The sequence below is a fragment of the Molossus molossus genome, unplaced genomic scaffold (genome assembly GCF_014108415.1).
Source record: "Molossus molossus isolate mMolMol1 unplaced genomic scaffold, mMolMol1.p scaffold_m16_p_28, whole genome shotgun sequence".
In the NCBI taxonomy this organism is placed as follows: Eukaryota; Metazoa; Chordata; class Mammalia; order Chiroptera; family Molossidae; genus Molossus; species Molossus molossus.
Window position 1 is genome coordinate 1,954,295 of NW_023425364.1, and position 12,931 is coordinate 1,967,225.

A 12,931-nucleotide genomic window follows, 5' to 3' on the forward strand; every position below is an offset into this window, starting at 1 on the left:
CTGTACAGTGATATATCCACTCACCCATTTACCTGTTTTTCTATCCCACCCAACCACCTCATTCATCCACCTAAGAAATATACCCATCTGCTCACCCATTCATATACCCATCCACCCATTCATGTACCTATTCATCCATCTACTTATCTACCCATCCATTCACTTATCCTTCCACACACTCACCTACTGATCCGTAATCTACCCATCCATTTATAATTCATCCATCACTATTCATCCGTTATCCATCACCATCCATCATTCATCCATCCACCCATTCATTTATATATTCCTATACCCACCTACCTACCCATAATTCATCCATCTATAATCCACCCATCCATCCATAAGGGACTCTAATAATCCACCTGCCCATCTATCCATAATCCATCCATTTATCCTAATCCATCCATCCACTTACCCATTCATTTATCCGTCTATAGACCCACCCATCTGTAATCCATCCATCCATAATTCACTCACTCATCCATCCATTATCTCTCCCTCCATAATATACCCATTTATCCATCCATAATCCACCCATCCATCCATCTATCCATTCATCCAGCTCTGTATCCACCCACCCTTTCATTTTTCCATTTACACATCCACTCCATCCTCCATCCATTCATAATCCATCCATCCATCCATCCATCCATCCACCCACCCACCCAAAGGTGGGCCCTGTGATTAGCATTGGGAAGGCCCTTCAGGTGGTGGCTAGGAGCACAGGCTAGGGACCTGAGTTCCTCTGGTCCTCAGGAGAATTACCACATTACCTACCTCTCTGGTATGGGGACAGCGATAGTTCCAATTTTGTGGGTGGTGGTGAGGATTACAGGAGTTGACGTCTGTGATCCACCTTCCACAGTGTCTGGAAACAGTGAGCACTTGCTGATTACCAGCTGCTATTGCCTCGGGATCTATTTCGTTTGGCCCTTCTCTGGTTCTGGAGGTTTCTTATGGACAGGCTGACAGGCGAAGGTGTGGGAGGCCCCTGCACCCATGGGGCCCTGGGGGAGCAAGCGGAAATGTGGGTTCATGTGGAAATTTCTGACTTCTGAGCCCCTTGGCAGAGTGGCACCGTGGCACCGTCCACAGTAATTTGGCTTTGCTTTGTTAACTTTAGGGTCTCTTAGCGACGGATTCGTCTCCACCGGGTGCTGGGGAGGCGGCGGCTGCTGCTAGTGCAGCCTTGAGGACAGCCATGTGCCCACTCCACACTGTTACTTAGAAGACAGCATTCAGGAGGTAAGCTAAGGTCACTGATGCGCACCTGTCCATCCAGTCATCCCAACCAGACACTCACCTGTCTCTTCTTCTGCCTGCTCACCCATCCACCCACCTGTTCAGACTCATTCACCATTGTCTGTCCACAGGTTCCACAGTCCTCCCATCCGTCTGCCATCCACCCACCTCCCCAGCCATCTTTCCATCCGTGTTCTCCCCTCTCCCAGCTATTCACCCACCAGCACCCGCCATTCCTCATCTCACCCGGCCACCCATGTCTGTTCCGCCACTAACCTATCCCCCCAGCCCGAGAGCTTGTCATCTCCCAGATTGTGATAATGGGAATGGTCCCCCTCCCAACCTCCCGTGTCCCCCCCAAGCCTCGCGGCCCCCGGCCCTCCGAGTGTGCCAGCTCCTCCGCCTCCGGCTCCTTGCTCCGCGGTGCCCTGACCAGCAGTCATTTCCCACTCACCTCAGTCGTCCGTCTCTCTGGTTGCACGCGTCCATCCATCCAGTCATCTGTTAGTCCCGTCCTCCGTCCATGGGCTCGACCACCTGTCTGTACATCTGTCTGTCTCCTCATTCATTGATCCATCCGCCCCCACACACTTTTTTGTTCAGCTGCTGTTCCCTCGTCCCTTTGTCTAGTCATTGTTCCCTGGGTGCCCTCCCTGAGCCAGGCCGGTCGGCCTCTCTGGATGGCTGAGGCTGGCCGGAGACGGGGCCTCTGGCCCTAACCGGAGAATTCAGGGCTTCGTGGAAGCAGTAGCCTTCAGCTGATCCCCATGGACGGGAAGATTCTAAACATTCTCTTTGCTGTGGTTTGGGGGTCAGACCACATGGGGCAGAGGGTCGCTGCCATGAACCCATCAGGAGCTGGTGGCTGTACCCAGACAGGAGTGGCCTGGACGGGGTGGAGGGGGTCACTGTCGACAAGGAGGTGGCAGATGGCCCTGAGAGGTCAGGAGGTAAAAGGCCCAGGACCAGGTGAGGGAGTTGATATGGGGACTGAAGGAGAGAGGAGGCCAGGCTCCAAGTGGCCAGGCTGCCAGCTGACTCCGTGAGGAGGAGGAGGAGGAGGGGAAGAGGGGAGGAGCAGGTGGGGGAGAGAGAGGAGGACGAGGTTGGAAGAAGGGGAGGAACCGTGCTGGCCTCGTGGTGTGGTGGGACATCCAGAGGGGAGGCTTGAGTTTGGCAGCCTTCGCCACAGAGGGGCCACCTGAAGCCTGTGAGGCAGGGCCCAGAAGACAAGATTCTGTGCAGGTAGTTCAGTGGTTGGTGACCCAAGAAGTACTGGAGGTGAGACCAGGAAGGGTAGGAGCCACTGAAGACCTGGGAGGCGGTGCAGAGCAGGCGCCCCAGAGTGCCGTGGGGTCAGGGAGCTGCCCTGTCAATCTGAGTGAAGGCTGCTCTTGGGTGTGCATTCCCTGGCCTGCCCCGGAGCTACTGGGCAAAAAGACCGGTGTTGGTGGCTGGATAGTGGCAGTGCGCCCTGGAATGGTTAGGGTCCGGGGAACAGGTGGACCACCGGCCACCCCCATCCCCAGCACATATCAACATATTGTTGCTGTTTCTCTCCTCGGGTCAAGCGAGGCCTTGGCACAGAAAGCCCGCCTGCACCGTGTTCGCCCGGGTGTCGGCGGGACGTGGTGTGCCCTGTGGCAGAGGCGTGTCTGTGCAGTGGCGGAGGGGAGGGAATTTGGCCTGCAAAGGTGATTCTGCACAAGGATGGGAATGGTCCCCCTTCGAGGCCCCCTCTCCCCTCCAGGCCAGCCTCAGTCTGCTCACTGCCCCCCTGTGTGTGAGCACATCCCCTCCTGCTCCTTGCTCAGCACCCCCGCCAGGATGCCTCTGCCCTGCCTTTGCTTTCCCAGCTCTCGGTGCCCGTCCCTGCTGGGCTGCCCGCCTTGCTGTGGCCCAGCCTCAGGCCAGCCGGTCTCACGTCCTGTGTGACTGAGCAAGGGACCATTTCCCACCTGCAAGTGAAAGATTGGCTTCTTTAAGCTCTTGGGCTAAGTCTGACACGTAGTGAAGGGAAGATCCCGAAGCTGTTCCAGGGCACAGTGAGAGAGATCCCTGTGGATCCCGGGTGTCTGCCACGGGCGTAGGTAGAGAGGCTGTGTGAGCCCCATTCTGGCTCTCCCTGAACTAGTGACTGAGGACTTGAGGTTGTGGGGACCCCATCCCTGAACTTCTAAGCAAGGGCTGAATGGCTGCAGGTCAGGGGTGCTGTGTGGGCTCGCCCCCCTGCTGCGTGCTGAGATTCGGGCCGCCTGTATGTCTCACCGCCACCTGGGACCGCCAGGCCGCGAGGGCTGAGACGAACGCGGTGTCACGCCCACATTCTGGCTGCGGGGTGGATTTTTCTCCTACCCTCAGACTGGGAGCTCACTGCTTAAAGGCTTGTGACCCTGGGCAGTGACTTAATCTCTCTGAGCTTCAGTAACCTCATGTAGAAAATGGGGTGATAGTCACCATGTTGTAGGGATGAGAGCTCTTAGAACAGTGCCTGGCAGGTAGCAAGCATGGGGGGGCATTGATCACCACGCTTATGCCTCTGGAGGGGCCAGCTGAGGGCTCCTTGAGGGTAGGGGACCTTGGGCCTGCCCCCGCAGGGCCCCCGGTTGGCCCGTACAGTTCTCTGAGAATGGGGGCCTAGGCCTTCCCGGTACCCTTCCTGATGCCATCAGAACCTGAGCTGCGGGACTGAGTGTGGAGGGGCCTGCTCCATCCAGAGGCCCCTTCCAGTGACTTTCGGGCCCCTTCCGTGGGCCATGTGGGAGCTGCCTCTCTCAGCCTCTCGGCCCAGGCCCGACCAGGGTTCTGAGCATGCTGGCTGCTGCGAGGCCGTGTCCACAGCCGCGGGGGCTGGCGGGACAGCTTCGCCACCTCCCCGGGCTCCGGGCCAGCTTCTCCGCTGCCAGGCTTGCTCCCTGCTGTCTGGGGTGGAAGTCGCCCCTCCCTTCAGGCCCAGGCCCTGCAGCCCAGCGTCCCTCCCGTGTCCTCCCAGCAATGCCCAGATGCTCGTTGGCCAACCTGGGCATCTGCTGAGAGTGGTCCTGTTATCCTTACCATCTCATCCCAGCCCAAAGTTGCTCTGTGACCTGGGGTAAGCGTCAGCCTCGGTTTTCCCATCTATAACATGGGGAGCGGGCTCTTTGCTTGCTAAGGCCTCTTGCAGCAAAACAAACCTAATTCTGTTTCTTACCTGATTTAACCACGTGCACCCCTTGAGCAAGCGCCAGCCCGGCCTGCAGAACCTCGGTTAAGGATACCATCCCACGTTTTTGTTTTAATCCTCACCCGAGGATATTTTTTCCATTTATCTTCAGATAGAGCGGGATAGAGGGAGGGAGGGAGGGGCGGGGGAGAGAGAGAGAGAGAGAGAGAGAGAGAGAAAGAGAAACATTGATGTGAAAGACACACATCGACTGGTTGCCTCCTACACGACCCCAGTCAGGGCCAGGACTGAACCACAACCCAGGTCCGTGCCCTTGATTGGATCAAACCTGCAACTCTCTGGTCCACGGCCGACGCTCTAACTGCGGAGCCACACCGGCCAGGGCCTCGTCCCACGTTTTCTCAATCGAGTCCTGAAAGGCCACAGAGCGGCACAACCTTCTTGCCAAGCCTGAGTGTGTGTGTGAGGAGTGTCCTTGGGACATTTGGCCAGTTAGTGGTGCTGTTTACCAAGAGCTGTGGGGGCTTCCCACGCCCTGCGTGTTTCTTGCACACGCGTGCACACATAGCAGAGTGAGGGCAAGAGAGGCCGAGGACTGTATGGGGCTCGGGGCCTCCACTCCTGTCTGTTCTTTTGGTTTTGTTAATCCTCGCCTGAGGCTATTTCCCCATTGATATTTAGATAGAGTGGAAGGGAGGGGGAGTGTGTGTGTGTGTGTGTGTGTGTGTGTGAGAGAGAGAGCGCAAGAGAGAGACATTGATGTGAGAGAGACACATCAGTTGGTTGGTTGCCTCCTGCAATGACCCTGACCAGGGCTGGGGATTGAACCTGCAACCCTGGTACATGCCCTTGACTGGCATCAAACCCAAGATCCTTTGGTTTGCAGGCTGATGCGCTCACTGCTGAGCCACACCGGCCAGGGCTGTCTCTGTTCTTTAGTTTCTGGGTGACTTTGGACAAGTGACTTGGCCCCATATCTCAGTTTCCAGCTCTGAGAAAAGGGGGAGTGGGTGTGAACATGACCTTGGTTTTCTCTGTGTGGACTTAGGAGGAATGTCAACAGGTGAGGGGGTTTCCACCTCTGTGTGATGCAGTCCCGTTGGGTCCCAGGAGTCTGCGCAGCAGCGGCCAGGACGGTGCACCAGGACGGGCTCTCTGGCCTCTGATTCTTGCACGTCTGCCCCGTGCAGGCCTTGAGCTGGTTGGAGAGCCCGCGGGAGTAGCCATGACCTGTTGCATGTCCCTCAGAGTCTGCAGGCCACAACCCTAGTGATCTGGCAGCCTCCTATGGCATGTGTGCACCCTGACCCTGGCACCCCTGAGGGTCCAGGAATAGGAGGCTGAGCTGTTTCCTGACACAGGGACTCCCTGGGTTTCCCCGCACTGCGGCTCCCTGCCTCCTGGCCTTGGCAGAAGCGACGTCCACCACAGGACCTCCGGCCTCAGCTCCTGAAGCCCGTGGTGAGGCATCGGGTGGAGCACCTGGCGGGGAGGATGGCAGCAGGAGGCGAGGCCCCCGCAGAGCCTGGGGCCCGTGAAGGGAGCCCTCGTGTTGCACAGAAAGGATTCAGACGCAGCTCTCCTGTTTATTGGTGGCGTGGCTTTGGGGAAGTCACTTTGCCTCGATCCATTCAGAGAGGAGAAGTACAGGTGGTAGCTGCCTCCTTGAGCTGTTGACTGGATGCCTCGAGCATTTGCTGACGTGTCTGGCCTGCTCTCCCTGTGCTTGAGGAGCTGGTCCACTCGGGCAGTGAGCACCGTGTGAGAATCATGTACTGTCCAGCTCTGCGGACCCAGCAATGCCTGTGACCCGGACAGACCCTTGGGGGCTTCGCAGCCTGGCAGCATGAGGGCTCCACCCTCCTGTGTCCTAGAGGTTTGGAGCAGAGCTCAGCGGTTGTGCCCCTCTGAGGCTCTGGCTGCACCTGGTTGCACAGACCAGGGCTGACTCCCAGCGCGGCTACCTCCTGGCTGTGTTACTTCCAGTTTCCGAGCCTCTGGTGGGTGTCCAGCTGCCTGCCTCCCTGCTCCCGTCCTGGCTGTCCTGGGACCTTCTCCCCTGGGGCCTCATTGTCTTCTGGGCACTCAGGGCTCCCGGCTTTGTCTAGCTCTGACATCATACTGCAGCCATGTGGGGTTTGAGGGTGCATGGGGTCCCCACTGGTGGAGAGAAGCATGCCAACTCCTCATCTCCCTGGTCAAGCCCACTGGCCAGGGATCTCCCTCTTCTTCCAGCTCAGTCCTGCTGAAACAGGATGAGGTCCTGAGTACCCACAGCCCCCGTGCTGATAGCCAGATGGCCTCAGTGCCCACAGGGCCAGGTGGTGCCATGGCTCCCAGCCTGCAGATGCCTCAGCCTGGCACCAGCAGGGCATTGGGGGAGGGTGGCTACTGGCATGTGTGTCTAGGAGCTGGATGAGTACCACTGCCGTGGGAGCAGTGTTTGTCTGGCATGCCCTGAGACCACCCAGTGTGTGCGTGCATGGTGAAGTGTGAGTGTGTGCATGGCAGGCTGGCCAGGTGTGTGTGAGTGTGTGCATGGCAGGCTGGTCAGGTGTGTGTGAGTGTGTGCATGGCAGGCTGGCCAGGTGTGTGTGAGTGTGTGCATGGCAGGCTGGCCAGGTGTGTGTGAGTGTGTGCATGGCAGGCTGGCCAGGTGTGTGTGAGTGTGTGCATGGCAGGCTGGTCAGGTGTGTGTGCATGTGTGTGTGTGCATGGCAGGCTGGCCAGGTGTGTGTGAGTGTGTGCATGGCAGGCTGGCCAGGTGTGTGTGCATGTGTGTGTGTCCATGGCAGGCTGGTGAAGTGCGTGTGTGCATGGCGAGCTGGTCAGGTGTGTGTGTGTGAATGTGTGTGTGCATGGCAGGCTGGTCAAGTGCTCCCTGAGTGGGTGGAGGATTGTGATGCTTCTGAGTGCTTCCTGTGTGCTCTTGTTTAGAGCTGAGGAAGGTGAGGGTGACCCCTCTGGGCACTGAGTTAGTGTCCCTCCTAGCCATTGCTTGTGACAAGGAAGCTGAGGGTGTGGGGTATGTGTTCTGCAAGAGTGGGTGTCTAGGATGGAGTATGTGAGTGTCGGTGGATGGGTGGGGCCCAACTTGGGATGTTTTGGGGAACAAGGCCTTTTCCAGGCCCTAGGGGGGAGTCAGCTGTGAGCAAACAGCAAATCCACGTGCTCAGGTGGCTGATGGTGTCACGGGAGGGCTGGCAGTGTGGGCATTACAGGTCAGGGGTCAGGCTGTGTGGCTGCCGTGGGGACGTGAGAGGGTGCACATTCTCTGAGCGCAGGGAGCACCTTGAGATGCCCTCGTGGCGTTAAGGCCAGCCTGGTGGGGCGAGGCCTGGGAGGAGTGTCCAGGGCGGGCTTGAGGAACAGCAAGGAAGCAGCCAGGTGAGTGAGGGGAGGCCGGCAGGTGCGACCGAGGGGCCCGGGCTCTGCCCCCAGGCCTTGCCGGTGCCAGTGGGCGTCTGGTTCTGAGCAGAGGAGGGACAGGCTCCCTCTGGCTGTCGCTGGACACGGGTTGGGCAGAAGCATGGAGGTGGGCGAGGTGGCTGCCACGCTGGTCCAGGTGGCTGATGGTGGGGACTCAGGCCACAAGGGTGGAGCAAGGGGGTGGATCTGAAATATATTTTGAAAGCAGAGCCCTTAGTGTGCAAGTGAGAAGCTGAGGCTGAGTCCAAGGTGTCTGCTGGAGGGACTGGGAGATGAGGGCGGTTTTTCAAGCCGAGAAGGAGGGTGAGGATCTGGCCTGTGGTGGGAGGGAAGGTTGGGTCTTTGTTGTGGGTGCATCAGGGAGGACCATGAGTGGGGGACTCGTGGGACAGTGTCGGACTCTGCTGTCTTCTCTGTTACAGGAGCCACTCTGCCTGGGTCGGCCTGGGGGCGAGCGGCCCCATCCCCGGGATGACGGCAGCAGCTGGCCGGGCCAACCCCTACAGCATTGTGTCGTCGTCGGAGGACGGGCTGCACCTGGCCACCATGTCGGGCACCAACGGCTTCGGCAACGGCAAGGTTCACACACGGCGCCGGCGCCGAAACCGCTTCGTCAAGAAGAACGGCCAGTGTAACATCGAGTTCGCCAACATGGACGAGAAGTCGCAGCGCTACCTGGCCGACATGTTCACCACCTGCGTGGACATCCGCTGGCGCTACATGCTGCTCATCTTCTCGCTGGCCTTCCTGGCGTCCTGGCTGCTGTTCGGCGTCATCTTCTGGGTGATCGCGGTGGCCCACGGCGACGTGGAGCGAGCCGAGGACCGCGGCCGCACGCCCTGCGTGCTGCAGGTGCACGGGTTCACGGCGGCCTTCCTCTTCTCCATCGAGACGCAGACCACCATCGGCTACGGCCTGCGCTGTGTGACGGAGGAGTGCCCGGTGGCCGTGTTCATGGTGGTGGCGCAGTCCATCGTGGGCTGCATCATCGACTCCTTCATGATCGGCGCCATCATGGCCAAGATGGCCCGGCCCAAGAAGCGAGCGCAGACCCTGCTGTTCAGCCACCACGCCGTGGTGGCGCTGCGTGACGGCAAGCTGTGCCTCATGTGGCGTGTGGGCAACCTGCGAAAGAGCCACATCGTGGAGGCCCATGTGAGGGCTCAGCTCATCAAGCCGAGGGTCACCGAGGAGGGCGAGTACATCCCCCTGGATCAGATCGACATTGACGTGGGCTTTGACAAGGGCCTGGACCGCATCTTCCTGGTGTCGCCCATCACCATCCTGCATGAGATCGATGAGGCTAGCCCGCTGTTTGGCCTCAGCCGGCAGGACCTGGAGACGGACGACTTCGAGATCGTGGTCATCCTGGAGGGCATGGTGGAGGCCACCGCCATGACCACGCAGGCCCGCAGCTCCTACCTGGCCAGCGAGATCCTGTGGGGCCACCGCTTCGAGCCCGTGCTCTTCGAGGAGAAGAGCCAGTACAAGATCGACTACTCCCACTTCCATAAGACCTACGAGGTGCCCTCCACGCCCCGCTGCAGTGCCAAGGACCTGGTGGGGAACAAGTTCCTGCTGCCCAGCACCAACTCCTTCTGCTACGAGAACGAACTGGCCTTCGCGAGCCACGACGAGGAGGACGAGGCCGACGAGGGCCAGGACGGCAGCAGCCCCCGGGCCCGGCACACCTTGGACAGGCCCCCAGCTGGCGGCAGCGCCCTTGAACAGCGGCCCTACAGGCGGGAGTCGGAGATCTGAGCTGCTGGTGGCCAAGGGCGGCACCTGCAGCGGAGTCGAGGCCTGCGTCCTGCGAGGTTGAGAGAAAGGGCCGGGTGCCCTGGTTGCAGACTCAGTAGCATTCTAGGTGTTTTGTTTCTTCAGAGCGGCCTTGGAAGGTGGGCAGGCGAGTGGGTGGCTGGAGCAGGCTGGCCCCTGGCCTCAAGGCCCAGCAGGCCCAGGGGCAGGGGCTCAGTCTGTCCGGAATGGCTCTGCCCCCTGAGGGCTGCAGGCTGCAGGACACCCCGCTGGTTCTTAACTTGGGGGGAAACATGGGATCTTAGCTTGAGTAAGACTGTTTACAAAAAAATTAACGTGTGATTAACATTTTTTAAAATTCATGGAGGTACCAAAAAGGGTCGTTGGAATTCCACTGCTTTGCCAGGATACCAGCAGCTGGGCGGGGGCTCCAGAAAGCCCCCCAAGGCCTGAGGGTCACAGTGCTCGCCGGGGTCCTTCACCTGCGGTGCTGGGTTAGATCCCGTGGTGCCAGGAAAACCAAGACCACGTGCGATCGTGATGGAAGCTCTCGTGTCATAGAGGCGGATGCAAAGCCGGGGGAAGACTAGTTTGAGATTTTCTAGTTCGACTTTGCACCTTAGAGGTGCTTCTCAGGGTCGGATATGAGACCTGCCTGCCATGGGGGGCTCCCTCTCCCCGGTGCGCTGGGTTCTCCTGGTTTGCTTCTCTCTCCTCTGGCCAGTGGCCTCCAGCTTTCCCTCGTGGGCGTGGATGGCTCCCTGGGGAGGGAAGCGGGGTCCGAGACCAGGAGGAGCCGGGCCAGCCGGAGGAGGCCCAGCACGAGTTGTGCCTTAGAGACACCAGTGGTCTGGCTGCAGTTTTGTTTCCACGGGACTTCCCTGTGCTCCCCGCTGCCCTGACTGACCACCGAGTCCCTGCCAGCCCCTCTGTGTGCAGAGGCTGGGCTGACTGGTGCCCCCTGAACCTGGGCAGCATGAGTGAGCCCAGTGGGTGGTGGAGGCCCGGCCTTGGGGAAGGTGTGGGATTGTCAGCGGGGTAATCAGGAGTGGCACACGCGTCCAGGGGCCCCGGGCAGGGGAGGTTGGGCTGTGGGCTCTGCCGGTCCAGAAGCAGGCCCCCAGACCAGCACTGCCCAAGGAGGCTTCTTATTGGCAGAGAAGACAGCTGGTGGGGGCCGGACCCTGGGAGGGAGTTGGCTCCTTCCCAGGACAGCTGAGATGCAGTCCTCCCAGATGGCCAGCCCCGAAGGAAGTCCGTATTAGAAAACTGGCATCTCCTCAGCTTACCTGCCCAGGCTGCTCCAACCGGTGTCCTCAGGACAGCGCATCAGAAGGCACCAGGAACGCTGGCCCATGTGGGGAAACTGAGGCAGAGTGCAAGGTCATGAGATAGGGGGTGGGACTCTGGAGACAGGGAGAAGCCAGGGCCTGGGTGGGGTCTCCTGTCTCTTCCCTCCCCCTCCGCCCCCCACAGCTGGAGGCCTGACCTGTGGAGGGCCCGGAGGGCTATCAGCTCCCTCCCAGAGATGCCCGGCAGCCCCTGCCCTGAGGTAGGCCCGAGTCCCGAGACCCTGTCCTAGCCTCAGACCTCACCCCAGCTGGTGGCCAAGGAAGTTCAGCCTGAGGCGCTGGGGCGGGTCTCCTCTCTGCCCTGGCCTCCCTGCCTGGAGCCTCAGCCTGGGGATGGGGATGGAGCTGATGTTGCCGGCCCACCAGCTTACCTACCAACCCTGTCCCAGGTGGTCAGGCTGACCCAGGGGGAGTGAGGTGGCCCCAGGGAGCTGGGTGGCCCGGGCTGGTGTCCAGTCTGCCCAGAGACCCTCCAGGGCTGGTGGCCGGCCCTCCACTCAGTCCACCCAGAGCAGAGCCCGGAGCCCAGAACCTTACGGCCCTGGTGGTCTGGGTGGTCAGGTGCACCTCCTCTCAGGCCTGGCGCACCCCGACAGCCGGTCCCCAGGTCCTGTGGGAGAGCGGCCCCAAGCTGCCTTTCATCTCTCGCCAAAGGCAGATGCTGTGCTGCTCCTCTGCCCTTCCCTCTCCCCTGTGTTTATTTATTTATTGCTTGTGCTGAAGACCAAAATAGTCTCCCTCTGTAATGCACTCGAAACTGGAGCGTGACAGGAGGAGCAGCTGTGTGGCCAGCGAGGGTCACCCGGCGGCCGCGGAGTGAGGGCCCATGTGTGGCATGTGCAGAGCGTGTTTCTCACACGAGTGGCAAATGCACGTGCACGTGTGTGTGTGTGTACGTGGTGTGTAGTCTGCTGAGCAGGCGTGTGCTCCACAGCGCTCCTGCCCTGGCCCTCCTGGCAGTGGGATTTGCCTGAGCCAGGAGGTCCAGAGGTTGGAGTGGGCTGAGGACGAGGCCTCTGCATTCTCCTCCCCCAGACACAGGGCCATGCGAGCAGAAGTGTGTGTGACTGAGCATGAGCACGAGTGTGTGGCTTCACGTGGAACTGTCTCATCTGTTTGGACGTGGATTCATTGTACATGGGACTGTTGTACAGATGTGTGCACATGTCTGTGAGTGAATCTAGGATGATACAATGGACACGTGATATGTATGTGTGCAGGTAGATACACACACAGGCATAGTTATATGTACACTGACCTGTAGGTGTGTTTGTGTGCCTGTTTTACATGTGGGCATCAGTTTGAATTTTCACCAGGCCCTAAGGCTGGGCATGCACCACCCAGGATGGACCCCGGCCAAGGACATCCGCACAGCTGAACTCAGTCGCCCACTGGCCCTTTGCCCTGATTCTGTCCATGTGGGCTGTGTGGACTGTGTGTGCCAGGGTGAGGCTTTTGTATGCCTGGGTGTGAGGTGGTATCTACACATGTATGTGTGTCCAGCAGTGAGCGATGTGTGCAGGAAGCCATGTGTCCCTCTGAACGTGTACACGTGCATGGGGTGCGTTTGTGTGGCAGCTGTGCCAGGCTTTGAGCAGGGCTGGTGCCTGCCTGCAGGGGGCAGTGTGCACGTGTGTGCAAGACTGTCGGGGTGGTGTGCCATGTGCGTGCTTGCACACAGCCCTCTGGGCTCCGCTGGTGCTGTGCTGAACTGCCCAGCCCCTGCCTGCACAAGCGTCCCAGTGGGGGTGGGGGCTGGGGAGGGAGTCCCCTGCAGGGGTGTCTGCCTAGTGTGAAATCACAGAATGTCAAATATATTTTCAATGGCGGATTTTCATGTTATTTTCAATACATAGCGGTCTCTGAAGACATGGGCCCCAGGGCTAGACCACATTAAATGCATTTTGACCTTGAGTGCCACCATGTGGAGAAGTGTTCGAAAGGCCCTGCCCGGCGCCAGCACATTCTGCCCTTCTGGTGCTCC

The 12,931-nt window shown here is 59.6% G+C and overlaps 1 protein-coding gene across 1 annotated transcript; it reads left to right on the top strand.

The window, feature by feature from the left end:
- The first annotated feature begins 1,135 nt into the window (after positions 1 to 1,135).
- Positions 1,136 to 12,642, top strand: KCNJ12 (potassium inwardly rectifying channel subfamily J member 12). The gene is made up of 2 exons (XM_036278457.1): positions 1,136 to 1,248; positions 8,260 to 12,642. The coding sequence occupies exon 2, from the start codon at positions 8,309 to 8,311 to the stop codon at positions 9,596 to 9,598; it is 1,290 nt and encodes a 429-aa protein (XP_036134350.1). The 5' UTR covers positions 1,136 to 1,248; positions 8,260 to 8,308; the 3' UTR covers positions 9,599 to 12,642.
- Positions 12,643 to 12,931: the final 289 nt, after the last annotated feature.